We start from the raw sequence: 16903 nt of genomic DNA on the forward strand, positions 1-16903 counted from the left end.
TTAATATAATTCGCAAGAGGTTGTGCCTGAGATGCGAAGTCTTCGCCTATACTTTCATTCTCTTTGAGTGAGCAAAGCGACGACATTCTCAATTCTCACTGTTACGGGATCGCTGGGAAGGCATTTTCCGTTATGGCAGCTTAAAATTCCCAGCAGCACGAAAAAGGCCAGATGTTTCCTCCAGCACCAAGGCAGGCCTCACACAAACAGCCTATTATGGAAGAGAAGCATCTGCCTCACACTCGCTGCTTGTATTTGTGATTTGCGAGCTCGAACTCCTGGTTTCCTTCCAGAATGACGCTCAATCTGTACAAACAAGAAGTGCCACGAGCAGCAGAACTCACTAAGTCTCGTTTCTGTGTCACGCTTGAGTTTGTTCATGTGTAATGAGATAGACGTCCCAGCTGAGGCTTTTTTAGCGGCTGTTTTTCTGTGCATGTTCTCTGGTATTTTAGCGAAAGGTGCGAAGTTACGAATAGCCCTTCATGGCCTCGTCTAACTGTGGTCACCCTGCCCAGGCCTGCTCCTGACCATGCCCGTGGGCCGATATCCTGGCCCGGCCTTGGCACAAGGGGGATCCTCTGCAGATCGGGGTTTAAATCGTCAGTCCTTAAGGCACATTAACCACTAAGAAACAGAAACAGAACCCCCCGGGCCCCGGCCCTGCGGGCGCCCCTGAGGGAAGCACTTTGGGACATGGTTTAGTGGGCATGGTGGTGTTGGGTCGATGGTTGGGCTGATGATCTTAGAGATCATAGAATCATAGGATGCTTTGGGTGGGAAGGGCCCTTTAGAGCCCACCCAGCCCAACCCCTGCAGTGACAGGGACATCTCCAACCAGCCCAGGGTGCTCAGAGCCCCGTCCAACCTGACCGGGAATGTTCCCAGGGATGGGGCATCGACCGCCTCTCTGGGCAACCTGTGCCAGTGCCTCACCACCCTCACTGTAAAAAATTCCTTCCTTATGTCCAGTCTAAATCTCCCCTCCTTTAGTTTAAATCCGTCACCCCTTGTCCTGTCACAACAGGCCCTGCTAAAAAGCTTGTCCCCACCCTTCCTATGGCCCCCTTTCAGCACTGCCAGGCCGCACTCAGGCCTCCCCACAGCCCCCTCCTCTCCAGGCTGAGCACCCCCAGCTCCCCCAGCCTGGCCCCGCAGCAGAGGGGCTCCAGCCCTCGGATCATTTTTGGGGCCTCCTCTGGCCCCGCTCCAACAGCTCTATGTCCTCCTTGTGCCGAGGGCCCCAGAGCTGGGCGCGGGGCTGCAGGTGGGGTCTCACCGGAGCGGAGCAGAGGGGCAGAATCCCCTCCCTCGCCCCGCTGCCCACGCTGCTGGGGATGCAGCCCAGCCGACCTTAGTGATTCCTAGTTTTAACTTTCATCATAAATAATCCAGCCACCAAGCCAGGAAACATGAAATTGCTCCTCTCCCCTCAACTGGTTTAGTGGTGGGCTTGGCAGTGTTAGGTTAACGGTTGGCCTGGATGATCTTAAAGGTCTTTTCCAACCCAAACGACTCCATGATTCTGTGATTCCCGCCGCTTGCACACGGCCCCGCCCCGTTGCCATGACTCCGTGGGAGGGCGGGGCCCCGGCGCCATGGCAACGAGGCGGGGCACAGCGCGAGGAGGCGGGGCGGGGCCGGGGCGGCACGCGGCACGCGCCCGCCACCCTGCCCTCCCTCCCTCGCGGCGCCGCGGCACGTGGACCGCGCCCAGCAACCGGCCGCTCCCCGCGGCCCCTTGAACCTTCCCGCTTCCCGTAGGCGTGTGACGCGACCCGCGGAGCTGTGCTGATTGGCTGGAGGGGAGGGGGGAAGACGGGGCGGGCGGGGAGTCTCCTCCGCGCAGGCGCAGTGGGGGGCGCAGCCCAGTGAGGAGGCGGCGGGCGGCGGTGGCGGCTTCCGTTGGTGGCGCGCGAGCGGCGGCGGTTGGGCGGTTGCGCGCGCGCAAGATGGTGAGAGGAACCCGCGGTGCCTGAGGGGGAACCGGGCCGGGCCGGGGGAAGCCCGGTCGGCGGGAGCCGGGCAGCGGGGAGGATCCATCCACCTCCGCCGGCCGCGGGGGGTCCCCCGGCTGAGGCGGGAGGGGCGGCGGGAGCGCGGTGTCCCCGCGCGGCTGGGCTCGGCGGGCTGGGGAGGGAGTGCTGAGGGGAGAGCAGGTGCCTGCGGAGGGGCGGGCAGCGTTCTCCTCAGGGCGAGCCGGTGCCCTTCGGTCTGGGGGTGCCGCCCGGGAAGGTGCCGCCGTGAGAAGCTCTCCCGGCTCGGCCCCCGGGTCGTGCCGTGCTCACCTGCTGCCCCGCCGGGAAAAGGACCTCCTCGGTTGTTTTTCTGCTGGGCGCTGCCAGCCTGCGAGGGGAGAGTGAAGAAAGAGCTCTTTAAAAAGGAAGTCGTGACCTGCCCTGCCAGCGGCAGTTGGGCAGCCGGCTAAATCGCTTTCTGAAAATCTTGAGATATAATGCTGGTGTGAATGGCGGCTGAGGTTCACCAACTGCAACACCCCCCGCTGCGCTTTTGGCAGGTGTGCCCGCTGTCTGTGCAGTCCTCCTCTCTCGTGACTTGACTTTCTTTAGTTTTGTATTAAACCAAGCGCTGGTGAGCCAGCTTAGCCCCGATAGATGACCTGAAGCTGATGTCACCGTGTGTTTTGCAGACGCAGCCCTCAGCTTCTTTTAAGGATTTGTATTTGTGTGGCTGCGCAGGTATGAACGAGAGCACTGCTCACCCTGCAGTGTCTGCTGGAAGAGCTTAGGAAACTGCTGAGCCCAGAGGATGGGGAGAAACACTTCCTTCAGAAAAGAGTATTTGATACAGAATATAACTTCAACTTTGAAATGCAGCCCTGAATTCTTGTTTGTTTGTTTTTTAAAATAGAGACCTCCTGAAATAGTGAGAGTAGGTATTAATGACATTTGTGGATCAGAGGGAGCCAAGAATGCTCTTTCAGGTTTAGGGGAAACGCGCAAAATACTGAAGGCTGCATGCAAAGTGCCTGACTGTAACTGTTACAGCAGAGCCTGATTTCCTCTCCAGCTGTTAAAAGGAAGCAGAGGCATGAGACTCTGTGCCAGAATTTGGTCAAGGTGGAAGCCTTTTTAGGAGTCACAGCAGACATAAGATATTTGCAAGGTGATTTTGGAAGTGGGGAAGGAGAGATACTGCTCTGCTTTTTGAGGAAAATCTTACAAACAAGCCAATGTTGAATGTGAGGGGACAGAACTCAGAGTTTAAGTAGTACCTTTCTTCTGATTTGTAAGCAGTGATTTGTCTAGATGAAATAGCTCTTTAGTAGAGCTTGCGATAGGTAATCTCACAACTATTTTTTTTATTTGAGCAATTTTTTTTAAAGAAGTCTTGAAATAACAGTTGTTTTGGCACAAATGCCTTGATGCCTTAGGAATTTACAAATACAATAATATGAATAAGCTGGAGACATTAAATTACTTTCTTCATCTAGCTGGCATGCATCTCTTAACTGCGGCGACAGAGGTTGTGTGCATAAGATGTTGCTCAGGAAATGGCAGTGGTTGGTACAGTTTAAAAATTGCACGTGTAATGGAAGATAACCTGCATGGTTGCTTGTGAAAGAATCATTTCCTTCCCCATCTTCAGTGTGATGACTAATATGTTATCTGGGCATTTCTTCTGAAAACTTGGATTTAGAGGCATATAAGCACATGGGGGAAAGTACTCATGCTTTTTGATTAAAACATCTTAAATGCTTTCTGTGTGTGTAAATCTCAGAAGTTCAGTTAATATTTTTGTGGGTAAAAATAAGCAGTCACCCTTCATTACTGTCTGTGTTCTTCCGAAATGCTAATAGTAGCTCCTGTTATTTTAAATGCTTAAATTACTGTAGCCAGCTTACTGCCACTCTAAGGGGCTTCCTTATTTCAGGACTTGTCTTGGCAAACGAACTGTAAAATTCCAGGAGCTGCAAGAATAATCCCACTTCAAGAATGGCTAATAAAATATTTCTAGTAAACTGTGTAGCTTTGAGGAGGGATATTAAAACAGCTAAGTGTTCTGGTTTTGTGTTTTTAAAAACTGTTTTCATCCATGTTTTTTCTGGCTTTTGTGTGTGTTCTGAAACTTTGGACAAGTTGCTTGCACTTCCACTTTAGGGTTTATGCGCACATACACGTGACATGCGGATTTTTTTTTCTGCTTTACTAGAAAGATTTATCTTTCTCTCCCCTCTGCTGTTTCCCTTTTGTAGAGTGAGTCTCTGGTGGTTTGTGATGTTGCTGAAGACCTGGTGGAGAAACTGAGAAAATTCCGGTTTCGTAAAGAAACCAACAATGCTGCCATTATAAGTAAGTTAAAAAACGTCTGACAAAAATTGCAAGGTCTTGCAGCAAATCCTGTCTTCTCTTTTCCTTCCCATGTAATGCTGCAGCTGTAACAGGTAAATGTGAGCCAAGAGGCTGTTTCTTGTATGAACTTCAGTACTTCCAATTCTGCCTGTAATTTTAACAGTAAAGCAATACTGTTCTGATGAAACAAGACTTCATCTGCTCAGAGTCTACCACTAGTTGTAAAACAATAGTAAAAAATGTCAAGGCACAGTCATTTTGAGTTTGTAAATTTTGTAGCCATTAAGTAAGGGAAGCTTGGCATTTCTGTCTTTGAAATTTGAGAAGAGTGTATTGCAATGAACAGTGCTTAGCCTGTGCACTTCTCTTGACTTCAGTGATTTTGTGAAGTCATGGGATAGACTGAAGAAGCAGCAGGGAAGCACAAGGAGTATATTTGTGGGGAAATGTTAAAAAGCTTCATGCATACTTTGTATAAATCGACAGAAAAAAATTGATCTGTGGTTTGGTTTTTTTGTTTGTAGTGAAAATCGACAAGGATAAGCAGTTGGTGGTACTGGATGAGGAGCATGAGGTTTGTTAAATGCATTGTAAATAAGAGTATCTTCAGCCTGCAATGTATTGTTGTCTCTAAGGTACTGCCTTAGTTTCAAATTGTTATCAAACTCTTAATCTAATTTGGGTCATGAGCTTATTTAAATGCATGATCACTCTGCATGTAAAGCACAGCACTATTAATAGTGGAACTATGCAGAAGCAATTGAGTTGACTAATTAATTGCACAAAAAAAGTTATTTTAAAGCTGTTATGATACAACCATGTAAAAAGCATCTTTGGCACCTGCTGGCTTTTTTAAGAGATTTCTGCTGTGTTTTTACGTAGGTCTGCATAGTTGACTCTGAGCTGATCTGCCATCAATTAGAAGCTAGGATTGCTAATCCTCTGCAGACTCTAAATTTGATAGGTGGCATAATAAGGTCAGCCCAGTGTGTAGTGTTTCTTAATGGTACACAGGGCAAAATTAAATCCTTCCCAGGGATTTGAGCATTAACCGTAGCTCTTATTCCCTAGAATGTAGAAGTTAATGTAACATTTGAATAGAATGGGGACTCTTTTGGTTTGGTTGGTTTTTTGCTTGCTCAAGGAGGGAGGACCGAATTTTTCAAAAGCACCATTTATGTAGCTGATTTTAACAGATACTTCTTGGTGTGTGCTTGCTTACTTTTGTTTAGCATGGTAGCTGCCAGCATATCCAACTAGAGCCAAAAATGTTTTCTAAACTCATTATGCCTAAAATAGGGATGATTATTCATGCTAACATTAATTCTACGTTTAGTCATAGGAATCTGTTAGCACACAAGTTTTCCTAAACTGCTCGAGTAATTTGTGCGAGAGATTGTTATCAGTTCGACTGTAGATGTACATCTAACTTCAGCTGTTTCACCACTCCATTATTGTGTTTTAGCCTTCGTAGTATACCTTCAAGTGCAAGATCATTTGTTCAAATATGGCTTGTGTTTAATGTTACCAGGGTATTTCTCCCGATGAGCTAAAAGATGAGCTGCCTGAGAGACAACCTCGATATCCTTCTTGTGCTGCTGCCATTTGCTCTTACTCACTCCTGGAAGCTGTTCAAAATGTTCAGAGTTGGACTTCACCTTTTTAGGCCAATACTTGCCTGTAGTGTGACTTTACTGATATTTTACTTGTGAGATAACCCAGGGATCAGTTCTCATGATGCACTGAACAAGCTATCCCACTTGTTGAAACAATGACTGACACATTTAAGCCTTGCCCAAGATGTTTATTTCCTTTTAGACTATATAATGTTTGGGGAAGTAAAGCGAAGCCACACTGCTGTTAATGTAAAGAAGTGAGTAAAATGTACCTGGTTTGTATGTGGCTACTTCTAAATATAGAAAACTGCCTGTGTAACTTCGGATCTGGTTTGATACTTTCTCAGTATGTGGCCCTTGCTATTTTGCTGCAGTTACTGATTCTGGGAGTGCTGTAGGCATGTAATCTAGGGAAGAATCCCTGTATTTAAAAACGGAAAAGAGGGACAAGTAAATTATTCTTTAACTAGATGAAATGAAAGGGGTACTTAAGTTACAAGTGAAGAAAATATCTGCCTCCGTTATCCTCAAAAGCTGGCTGGCAGTATTCCACATGCCATTCTGAATCTTTCTTTTCATTACCATAGTGCAGTAGGAGGCTATAAAGCAGGAGTCCTAGCTAAAACTTGAGTTCAAATTCGGCAAAACACCTGAAACAATGAAGTTCTTAGTCTGCAGAGAAAGAATTTGGCTTTCATTAAGGCAGGAATACATTGGTGGGTGTGGGATGTCTTTTTACAAAGCTGGGAGAGGAATATTTGTGATGAAAGGGTGATTTTTAGCTCTCTGGTGTGAAATGGTAATAGAGACAGCCCTTGCATCCAGCTGTGGTAAGAGGCTGGTGAAGATGGGTGGGGTCAGTTCTGAAAGTCAAATATGGAAGTAAAGCCAGGAGAACAGTGAAGACTACTTATCAGATTTAAAGCATCTTGTAGAATGCCAGACTTATTTGTGCCTGCATCAAGCTCTGATAACTGAAGATTATATCCTAATAAAATCATTGATTTCTTACTTTCTTTAACCTCAGAAAAAACATTTATTGTGTATAGTTACAAGTATCAGCATGATGATGGAAGAGTTTCTTATCCATTGTGCTTTATCTTCTCCAGTCCAGTTGGTGAGTGAACATTGTGAATGATGGCTACCATGTGCTGTAAATACGGGAATGTTCTTTTGCTATGGAAGATAAAATGAGTGCTTAATGCTCAAATAGCAGTTCGGATGCTTCAGGCTAGATTTGCTTATGCCGCTGCTGGAAGCAAGGCACTCTAAAGCTAAGGCATTATCTGAAGACCTCCTTTGGCAGAGAGGACTCTCTAGTGTATTAGCTCCATCCTCACCGTCAGCTCATGACAAGTGTAGGCACTTCCACCTGCCCAGATCTCCCTAGTTGCTAGAGGTTTTTGCTGCCTCTGGGGTTTACATTTAGGGCACTTAGGAAGTATGGTAGAAGAGATTCTCTTTTTCCATTTCTGAAGGCTGAACAGAAGTGTTAGTTTCCTGCATAGCTGGCCAAAAGCTCTATCTTTTTAAATGTGCCTGCCCACTGTGTTCTCAGCAGTGTGTTCAGGAAAGCCTGGAGTGCTCTGCATCTATTTATGGAGCTTTAACCTAATGTGTTTCCTGTCACACTCTCCTCAAATCTTGGAGAATCCTCAAAATAGGACCAGACAAGGCTCAGGAAATGAGTGAGGAGAGGGCTGGAAGATACCCCATCTGTTCCTGAGGGTTTCTGTTCACCTCTGCCCATCTTGCTATTCGGATATTAGTGACTGGGTGGGAAGAAATTCCTCCCGTTCTCAGAGGGGCATGGGAACCCATGTCTACCTGTGAAAGGAACAGGATTCTAAAAGGGTTAGGATGGGATTGGAGAGGAGGGTTTTCCAGGGGACCTGTATGCAGTGGGCAGCAACAGAGGATGCCTCCATACAGTGCTGTGATGTGAAGGTCTAAAGGTCTGGCAGAACTACGGGTGAAAAGGAGGAAAAGAGGGCTCCATAACCCAGATCTGGGCGGGTGAAAGTGCTGGGTGAACAGGCTATGTTCAAGGGGAAAGAGACTGTAATCTTAGATTGTCCCAAGTTTGTATAGAGCAGTAGCTTCCTCTGCTTGCATCACAGCAGCCTTCAACATCAACACACCTGCGCAGGGAACTGCATAATTTTAATAGAAGCCAAATAACCTGTGGCTTGATTGGACTTGGAGCTGAATTGCTCCTGTGGCTTCCATCTGTGTTCTGAATTGTAATAGGGTAGCCTGCTGGTATTACTGGATTATCCTTGATATCCTCTAGAAGAGAAACTGATTGCATTGTTTTACCATTCGTTCATTACTCAGAACTAGAAGAACTAGGTAGGTAAAATAGTTTAGCAACTATTCTTCTGTAGTTACCTGAGAATCTTTGTATGAATGTTATGGTGTTACTGTTCTTCAGAAGGATAGCTATTTTGAGAGTTAGAACAGCGGTAAGAAACTTCCTGGGAGACCCTGAAATAGCAAAAAAAGGGCAGAATTCTAGTACTTGACAGGAAGAGAGCGCTTAGACAACATTCTTTATGGGTGGCGAGATTTAAAAGTACACTCATATCTAGAAACTTCTAAATAAGAAACTTCTAAAGAAAAGCCTTTTTTCTTTCTTGAGGTTTTCTGTTTCAAAAAATTTTCTGCAAACTAAGTTAGTGGTTAGACTGGTGGTACTGCAGTCAGAAACAATGAACCAGTAGCTGGGACTCTGAACAGGAGTTAACTATGACTGAAGTTGCTCTGTGTTTGGGGCTGGGGAAGTCATTTTGAGCTACCAGTTCAGTTGGGGGAGAGATTAGGAGAAGGAACAACAAATTCAAACTGACTTGATTGGTTCTCAGTTTGACTCCAGCTCAAAGGCATATGCTATAAAGATCTGTATAAGTGTAACTAGCAAAGACATGGGAATCTTCTAGAAACAGCAAGAGGGCAAAGAATTGAATGGAGGGTAACATGCACACTGCTCTAGCGGTGGGAGATACTGCTTTGGCTGTTGTGATTCAAGTTTGAGTGCTGCAATATTTGATATTGGCTCTTAGCAGAAATACAGGTGCATGTTGAGACCACCAATTCAACCTGCACAACTGTTACTTCTGGCAATGCTTTTCAAGTACTAGATATGAAAATAAGAGCAAGGACAATAATGTATGTAAAGAAATAGGTCACTTTTCTGAATGGAGACCTCAGCTTTCAGTTTGGATTCTTTAAAAAAAAAAAAAGACTTATTTTTGAAGTGTTGCAGTCAAAATAACTAAACAAACCCTCTTTTTTTTTTTTTTTCCCACACAACTACAGGATGTAAGCCTGAACAGCAGATGATGTATGCTGGAAGCAAGAATAAGCTTGTACAGACAGCTGAACTCACTAAGGTATAACTGGTTAACCGTCTCCCCCTTCAATGAAGGTTGCAGAAGCTGTTTTGTGTCTTGCTCGCACCTATCGTGAGAAGGGTGTTAGGAGACTTTGTAATTACAGTGAACGGGTTCTGTTTTAGGAGGACTGAAGAGAGGGGTGTATGTGGAGATTTCTGGAGTTTTAGGGTACAGGAAGAACAGTGTTCTCTGAAACTAAAATATCCATCAGTAGGATGGACGCCTTTACTTTGGGGAATGAATTTATTGAAGGGAAGGACAGACTGAAGTGTGAGAATGGTGTGGTGTGGACTAGTTTTGCTGCATGGTTTATGGGGTTGTATGCTTGCAGAACATAGCCTTCAGAATAAGTAACGTATGTGCCAAGTGCTGAACAATTCTGAATCTTCCTGCGTTTGCTTCCTCCAGTACTGAGACCAGAAGAAATCACTGCATTCTCTAAGTCTAGGTGTATATATATATATTTTTTTTAAATAGCCACCTAATTGTCATTTTGGAGATCTTTGAAATCTCTGCTTAATTGGCACTTAGATTTCTTTAGGTTTTAGTTTCAACTAAAACTTTAAACTAATCCTAAACTTTATGTTTTAGTTTCAACCAGTAAAGCTAGAGTCAGTGCTCACTTCAGGGTTTCTATACAATGTGAAATGACTTCACAATTTCCTTTTGGTCTTCTTATCCTGCCTGAGTACTTTAACATCCCAGTAAAAATGTATATTGGGGCAATGAGAGACCTGTGAACTTCTTACAAGGTACAGCTAGAAGAGGTAGAAGGGACCTCTCTGTTTTAAATTAGATGTCAAGTTGACAGGAGTCAGTAGGAGGGCAGCAGAAGATAAGATGGTGGAAGCAATCGGTACAGCCCCAAGAAATCTTTTTTTAAGTCTGTTGAAACTGCATCTTCGAGGCTTGAGAACTCTAGCATGTTTGATAGAAAGGAAGGATTCCTTGAGGAGGAAGGCAGCTTTCAGTGAGTGAGAAGGGAGAGTTGATGAGCAGGTGAAAGCCTGGGGACTAGCAGTATTGGAGGTACTATCACCTGGCAGGTGGGAGAAACTCAGTCTGAAAGGCTTTTGAATGAAGGCCTAGGAGTGGATGTAGAGGTCCAGGATCATCTTCCTTCTGAAGCTGGAGGATAGCCTGTTTCCAGTTCAGGTTGCTTACTTGCTCTTCAAATGTGCTTTATTCTTGCCACTCACTGAGCTGGGTTTCATTTTAGCTCATGCTGTGACTTCCTCCTGGTGTGATTTCTGCATGTGACTTAGGACTGAGTCCTCTAATTTTTTTCAGTGGCTTGCATATTAGCTTGGCTTCTGTTAAGCTGTTCTGTTTTTATAACACTGAATTTTGGGATTTCCCCCTATCTTTTACCTTTTAAAAAAAAAAAAAAAAACAACCAAAGCAAAAAACCCCCCAAAACCCCAATATAAGTTAATAGTAGTAGATCACTGTCTGAACACAAGAAGCAGTGTCCAGAGCCCACTCCAGCAGAGATGGGAAATGAGGAAGAAAAGATACAAAACTTGAATTGTTTCCTGAAGAAGATTAAAATGGCGACAATAAATAGGAAGTTCATTCCAAACAGCAGGTTCACAGAGAAGCTTGTTTTGTGAGTCTTAAAAACCTCCCATCCATTCTGTTGGTCTGAGCACAGTTTTTGCAGCTACACACTCCACACCATTGGAAGGGCAGGTAACTGATTTAGTGCTGGCATAGCTTTATTTACACTGTTGTCAGAATAGTTACAGCAGTTTCCAGTTAAAATATTTTTCCTGTTTTCATTGCCTAGAACAACACTTTCGAAGGCCTGTGGATTTGTAAAATTTACTTACGTGTCTTTTCTGAAAAGATGATCCATTTGTGGTCATCTTGAAGGCTCCAGTTAGCAATACAGAATTAACTTAGCTTCTCTTCAAGGGTATTAAAAAAAAAAAAAAACAAACCAAAAAAACACCACCAAAACAGTTACTTGCCCATATGGAATGTAAAGAGTGTATTGGTGTCTTTGGTATTGTTTTCTGCTTCAAGGCTACGTTAAAGATTTGTTTAAGACTTCCACAAAGCTTTGGGTTGGTGGTTTTTTTACAAGTTTTTGTATTCTCAGGTATCCCAGGCTTGTTTCTTACAGGGAAAACAGTATGCTACAGGATACTCTGGATTTATTTCAGTTCAGAGAAGGAATAACTCTGTCTTGGGCTGAGCAAACTTCCTGAACTTTGGGCTTAATTCAGCCCAGAGGATAAATTCATTTGTTTTCAAATAGACAATCTTCTTGCTGAGCTAACGCATATGAGATGGCACCATTTCAGAGTAACTTTAAAATGTAGTACATGTGCTGTTCTTGCATATTCTTAAAGAAGAAGAATGAAGCCTAGAACTAGGAATTGTGGAATTCTTGTTCAAGTTTGTAATATTCCTTGCCACTTAGTCTCGTGTATTTTCCACTGATGTTTCTTTAGAATATTATCTGATCCTTTCAAGAAAGGATGTGAAAACTGTAGGTTGGTTACTGGTTTATTAGAGCTCAACCAACTTGTGTGGGAAGGCATTGATTGCATTGTATGCTTATCCCTTTTGAGTACCATCACCTCAAGAATTTATGCAATGCGATTTTGTTTAGGTATTTGAAATAAGAAATACAGAAGACCTAACCGAAGAATGGCTGCGTGAGAAACTGGGCTTCTTCCATTAAGAAAACCTCTGTAATAAGTATTTATGTACCATCCTGATAATACTGGAACCAGACATGAATACTTACATCTAAAAAAATGCACTGTATTTACATCTGTCTCCTGCAGTATATCTCTTGTGCAAAGTTTGTGCAAAGAATAGCAGGTCTGTCTCCTTGAAGTAACAAATCTTTGCAGGTGTTTCCTTATGTGTACCTGTTAAAAGGGAATACTCCTCTGCAGGGACTCCTTTTGCACTCTTGTGACTAATATTTCTATAACTAAAATAGTTCCGTTCTGGATTTATAACTATCTACGAACATAATGTGGAAGCTGGCGCTAACTTTTTCTGAGCTACAAATGCATCCTTATGACATGTACTAGCCATTTATACGCAGAAATTGTGTACTGTCACTTACTTTTCAGACTTTCCGACTTAATGTCTTCTCAATTTTGAAAACTACCCCCTGGAAGCGTTTAGTATTAGAAAGACAAAAAAATCCTTGTACAGCAAATCCATTCATTTATCTTTCCATCGAGTCCATGCAAACTTTCTCAAATCCTTGGAACTAATTTTTGTCATTCCAGTAATTCCTCAGTTGACTGAGTCAATCTGACTAAATTTCAGGGCAAAGCTTTGACTGTCCAGTTCTCATGCTAATATAGTCTTACAGGAACTAGATGATAACTTAAGGGCTGAATTACAACTCTGGTTACTCTCGTACCAGATGTCTTGCATATATAACTTACTACACTGTTAAGAAGTTTACCTCTTTGCTCATTTCCTGTTATATGAACACCTGTTAATACTGTGTGCCTTTAATTTGTTAGCTTTAAAATGACTTGAGAATTTTACACTGCCACTTATTACAAATTTGGTAAAAACTTTGTTAAAGAATCCAAGTAACATTTTTTCCTAGTGCCTAGTGTTACAGTGGACATCTGTAAAAAAAAAAAAAAGCTAACCTCATTTTCTTTGAAATTCCAGTCATCTACTCCATTTGTAGGAGTCAGGAGGTTAAAGCTTTTCATGATAATGAATGATTTATATCTCTTTTGTTATAAAAGTTGGCCACACGTAGCTTTTGAGTACTTTAATGACAGTCTCTAACTTTCTTAACTTCTTGTTGGTCAAAATTACATTCCAGATAAAGCTTTTGCATAAGTGATAATTTGATTTTTTCATTTACTTACGGTTCATCTCTTTGAGACAGCAAATATTCTAATGTGAAAATAGTATTTAACTTTTATAAATGACCAGTCTTTTTACAGGTCTGTTTTATATTGAATAGAGTAGTTGTCTGATATGGGAGATGTTCAGCCCATGCAGTGGCAAAAGGAGTACTCATGTGACAGTATCTCACTATCTTGCTCATGAGTGTTTGTTGTGCTACTGAGTATCTGCGTAAGAGCAGCTTCCTGTTGATAACGTACCTTAAAATACAGCTGTCCTAACTAATCTGTTCGGTGAGAAGGAATGCAGTGTTAAATTTGGAGGCCAGTATTTCATGCTGTGAAACCTTTGCTGAAAGAAGGTTTATTTTTCGTCTGTAAACGTACGTTGTGTTAGTGTTAAAACACTAATTCCTCTAAGATCACAAGGAATTAATTGGCAAAGGTCCTCAGTGTTGGTAAATCTCTTCTTAGTTTGATGTTACTGCTCATTTATTTGTATATGAATCTGACTTGAGAGGAGCTTTTCAAAATACATGTTGGAATGATCCAATTAAATTGATCTTTCAGTGCGGGAAAGAAATGCTTGTAATTAAAATTAAATGTCTGTGTTAACCTAGTGAACTGGAAAAACAATTTCATTTCCCTGGACAAAAAAAAATGTTGATTATGAAACTGTTGCTTGATCATTCTGTACTACAGATCAATAAAACCCAATGTCTTTTGTGACAAACACTGTATAAATAAGACTTTGGCTTGAGGAATAGTGTCATTCTAAGCATCAGTCTTGAAACTGCAAGGATCTTTTGTTGGCCTTGTGCTAAAGGTAAGGCATGTCCAAGTACAGCGTGGGTGAGAGGGAAGCTGCCACGTGTAATGTTCAGCTTGATTTGCAGTGGGGAAAACTGGATTAATCATCTTTGTCATTGTACTTTGTACACTGGTGGGCTGCCAGCATCCAGCTGCTGCTTGCTCAGGTCTTGACAAAAATAACTGTAAAAGGGGCCTGTCTCTCTCAGGAGGAGAAGGGAGGAGCTGCTGCAGTCAAATGATTCAATTTGATTTTGCATCTCTGGATCGCTCCACCTTCTGCCAAGAAAATATTGCTACTTATGGCTGTATCTTCAGTCCGAGTTCTTTTCACTTCGGATGTTCTTGTTGCCTCCACTTACGGCCATTCTGCCTTGGGTGCTCCCCCTCAAGTCTCATAGAAAGCAAACAAATCCTGATGAGAGTGTTAAAGCTCACTGTCTTGTGAAAGGTGATGTTGATGCTGCTGAGCCCACCAGTATTACTCTTCAAAGAGTCTTGCTTGGTAGCTGTACCTCCTTCCCCTCTCTAAGCTGGAAGGAGGTGGAAGGGAGGAAGCAGCTGCAGGTACTTGGGAGAATGAGAGTGCAGAGGATGTTTGCTGTTCTAGGCTTGTTTGTGGTTTCCTTGTTTTCAGTGCAGTGTTTTGACCCAACTGTCTGCTGCTTACTGTCCTAGGCTCTTGAGATACACGTAGTGCTAATGCTTGATTAAACAAAGATGATAATTATGTCAAAATCTTTCCTGCACAAATAATACTTGTTTCCATAACGTACTTTCCCCACCTTATCTTTAGAACTGTATTTTCTGTACTGCTGCCCCCTTAAGCTCAGTGGGAGGCAGATGTGTCCATGTTCAGAAGGCACAGTATGTTCCAACTGTGCTTTCCTAGTGAGCTGCCCATCTGTAATCATACATTTGTCTTGAGTTTTCAGATCTCTAAAGAGGGTTCAAACTAAAGGACAACATAAATTAACTAATGCCACTTATGGGAGCCTTTGTAGCTAAAGGTCTGAGAGTCAGCATTTTCCATTGCGAGCTCCGATTTTTCAGGAGTTAGTAGGTTGGCCGTAAAATCCTTGGCCTGGAGTTAAAAGTTAAAGGTCTCTCACAAAGGGAGACTTCTGCCACAATTAATCTGATTTGCTTAAAATATTGAATCGTTGGCTGGGATATGGCTCTTGTAATCCTATTAATTGATGGTAAGCTGAATTAAAGCATGAGTTTGCATGTCAGCCCATAAAATGGACTGAATTGTTTGAATATTTTTAACAAAAAAAAGAAATGCTGATATTTGCTGGTTTAAGTGTGTTTCTAGTATCACGAATGCTGTTTTGATCTGTCAAAGGAGGCAATAATGCGGGTGTTGACACCTTTTCACTTCTCCAAAGGAGCATCTTACACATTTGTACCAGGATTCCATTTTTTGTATCTTTAACTGTAAAATAGCTAGTCCAGGAACAATGTTAAACTGGTAACAGGGGTCTGAATCAAGCATGCGAAAGCAAGGGAGTTCAGTTCCTCACTTTGGTGCGCTCAAAAAAGAGATGTCATGTAATGTATTTTTTTTGATAACATATCTAGTAACTGTGAAACAGAGGTGTGATGGGACATGAGAAGGGGCGCAGTGAAACTCTTGCTTTTGTTACGCGATCCAGACTCCATGCGACTTGTGTACTGTGACACGTCAGGCTTGGCACCGGTGCTGCCGGTGGTAAAAGGTGCGAGAGGTTCATGGCCAGTTTTGAGAATTTGGCGATTCCATGAAGATATCAGTAACCAGTATGACTTCCATACGCTGTTTAGTCTCTGCTAGTTCACATTGCATGTTTACTTTAAACCAAATCTTTTTTGCTAAGCATGGTGCTTGTATTGGTTTAAATAAAATGTTTAATTAAGAGGTTCTGTTGCCCTGTCTTAATTGCAAAGTAGCACATCTAGCGTGGGTGTCTGACAGGGGAAAAGCTATTAATATGCTGTGTGACCTTTCTCCTTTCCTCAGCTTCCTGGCGTTTGCTTTCAACTTGTAGCGTGGTCTTCGGTCTTGAACATGCTCCCTCTCTTGCTCTTCTGCCTAAAATAATTCCACTTTCCATCTGTTGTGAAGGGCGGCAGCAAGGGAGAGGAGAGGACAGCAGCTGATGGAGCACTGCAGGATAACTGCCATTGTCCTCCGCTGCTTTGCACCTTTTTGTCACAGAACTTGGCGTGTATTACTTCTGTGAGCTGCAAGATGGCATGGGGGCTAGATTTCATTCTGAAATGCTCCTTAGGCATCCATGTTACACCTCTCCCACAAGGTCAAGGCTCCTGGCCGTAACCTGGAGCTGTGAAATACCATACAGAGTGCAGGTGCCAGCTGACCAGTGTGGGAGTAGATGGCAAGGATACCCCAGAGCTCGAAGGAGTCAAAGGAAATTAGTTGTACCTTTTCCTTCTCACAGCTGTTGGCTCATCTCTTTCCTGCCCAAGAGACCCCTGGATGAATTTGATCAAAGCACTCCTTTTCCTCATTCTTGCTGACTGTTTCTTCCTTTCCCAATCTTTGGAGATTCCCCCCACCGCCTCATATTTTTGAAAAAACTACTAAAGATAATCCAAGGAATTCAGCTTTGGTAGCTGACACATGTTGTTTCTGCCAGTGCTGAAGAATAGCAGTAATGGGCCACAGGTTAGACATGAGAGAAGTAACCCCCTTCTCCCTCAGGTGAGAGAGCTCTGTGAAGGAGTAGATGCACAGCTGCTTCAGCACATCTGGCTCTTGAGTGGTGTCTTGGTGTGACAAAATCTGTTGCCAAAAGCTCTGAAAAAAACAGCTAAGCTGCTGTGGGAGAAGAAGTGTTTTCAAGAACAGCTGATTAAAGGGAAGGAGTGGGGGGAAAAGGTGTAAATAGCTCTCACATCAGAGGGGGAGGTCACCTGTGGCA

At 43.3% G+C, this 16903-nt stretch overlaps 1 protein-coding gene across 1 annotated transcript; it reads left to right on the forward strand.

Moving 5' to 3' along the window:
* Nucleotides 1-1930: 1930 nt before the first annotated feature.
* On the forward strand, nucleotides 1931-15823 carry GMFB (glia maturation factor beta). The gene is made up of 7 exons (XM_075712062.1): nucleotides 1931-1955; nucleotides 4217-4313; nucleotides 4838-4887; nucleotides 5845-5894; nucleotides 6964-7046; nucleotides 9248-9321; nucleotides 11945-15823. The coding sequence occupies exons 1-7, from the start codon at nucleotides 1953-1955 to the stop codon at nucleotides 12014-12016; spliced, it is 429 nt and encodes a 142-aa protein (XP_075568177.1). The 5' UTR covers nucleotides 1931-1952; the 3' UTR covers nucleotides 12017-15823.
* The last annotated feature ends 1080 nt before the right edge of the window (nucleotides 15824-16903 follow it).

Source organism: Pelecanus crispus, chromosome 6, assembly GCF_030463565.1.
Source record: "Pelecanus crispus isolate bPelCri1 chromosome 6, bPelCri1.pri, whole genome shotgun sequence".
NCBI classification, from domain to species: domain Eukaryota; kingdom Metazoa; phylum Chordata; class Aves; order Pelecaniformes; family Pelecanidae; genus Pelecanus; species Pelecanus crispus.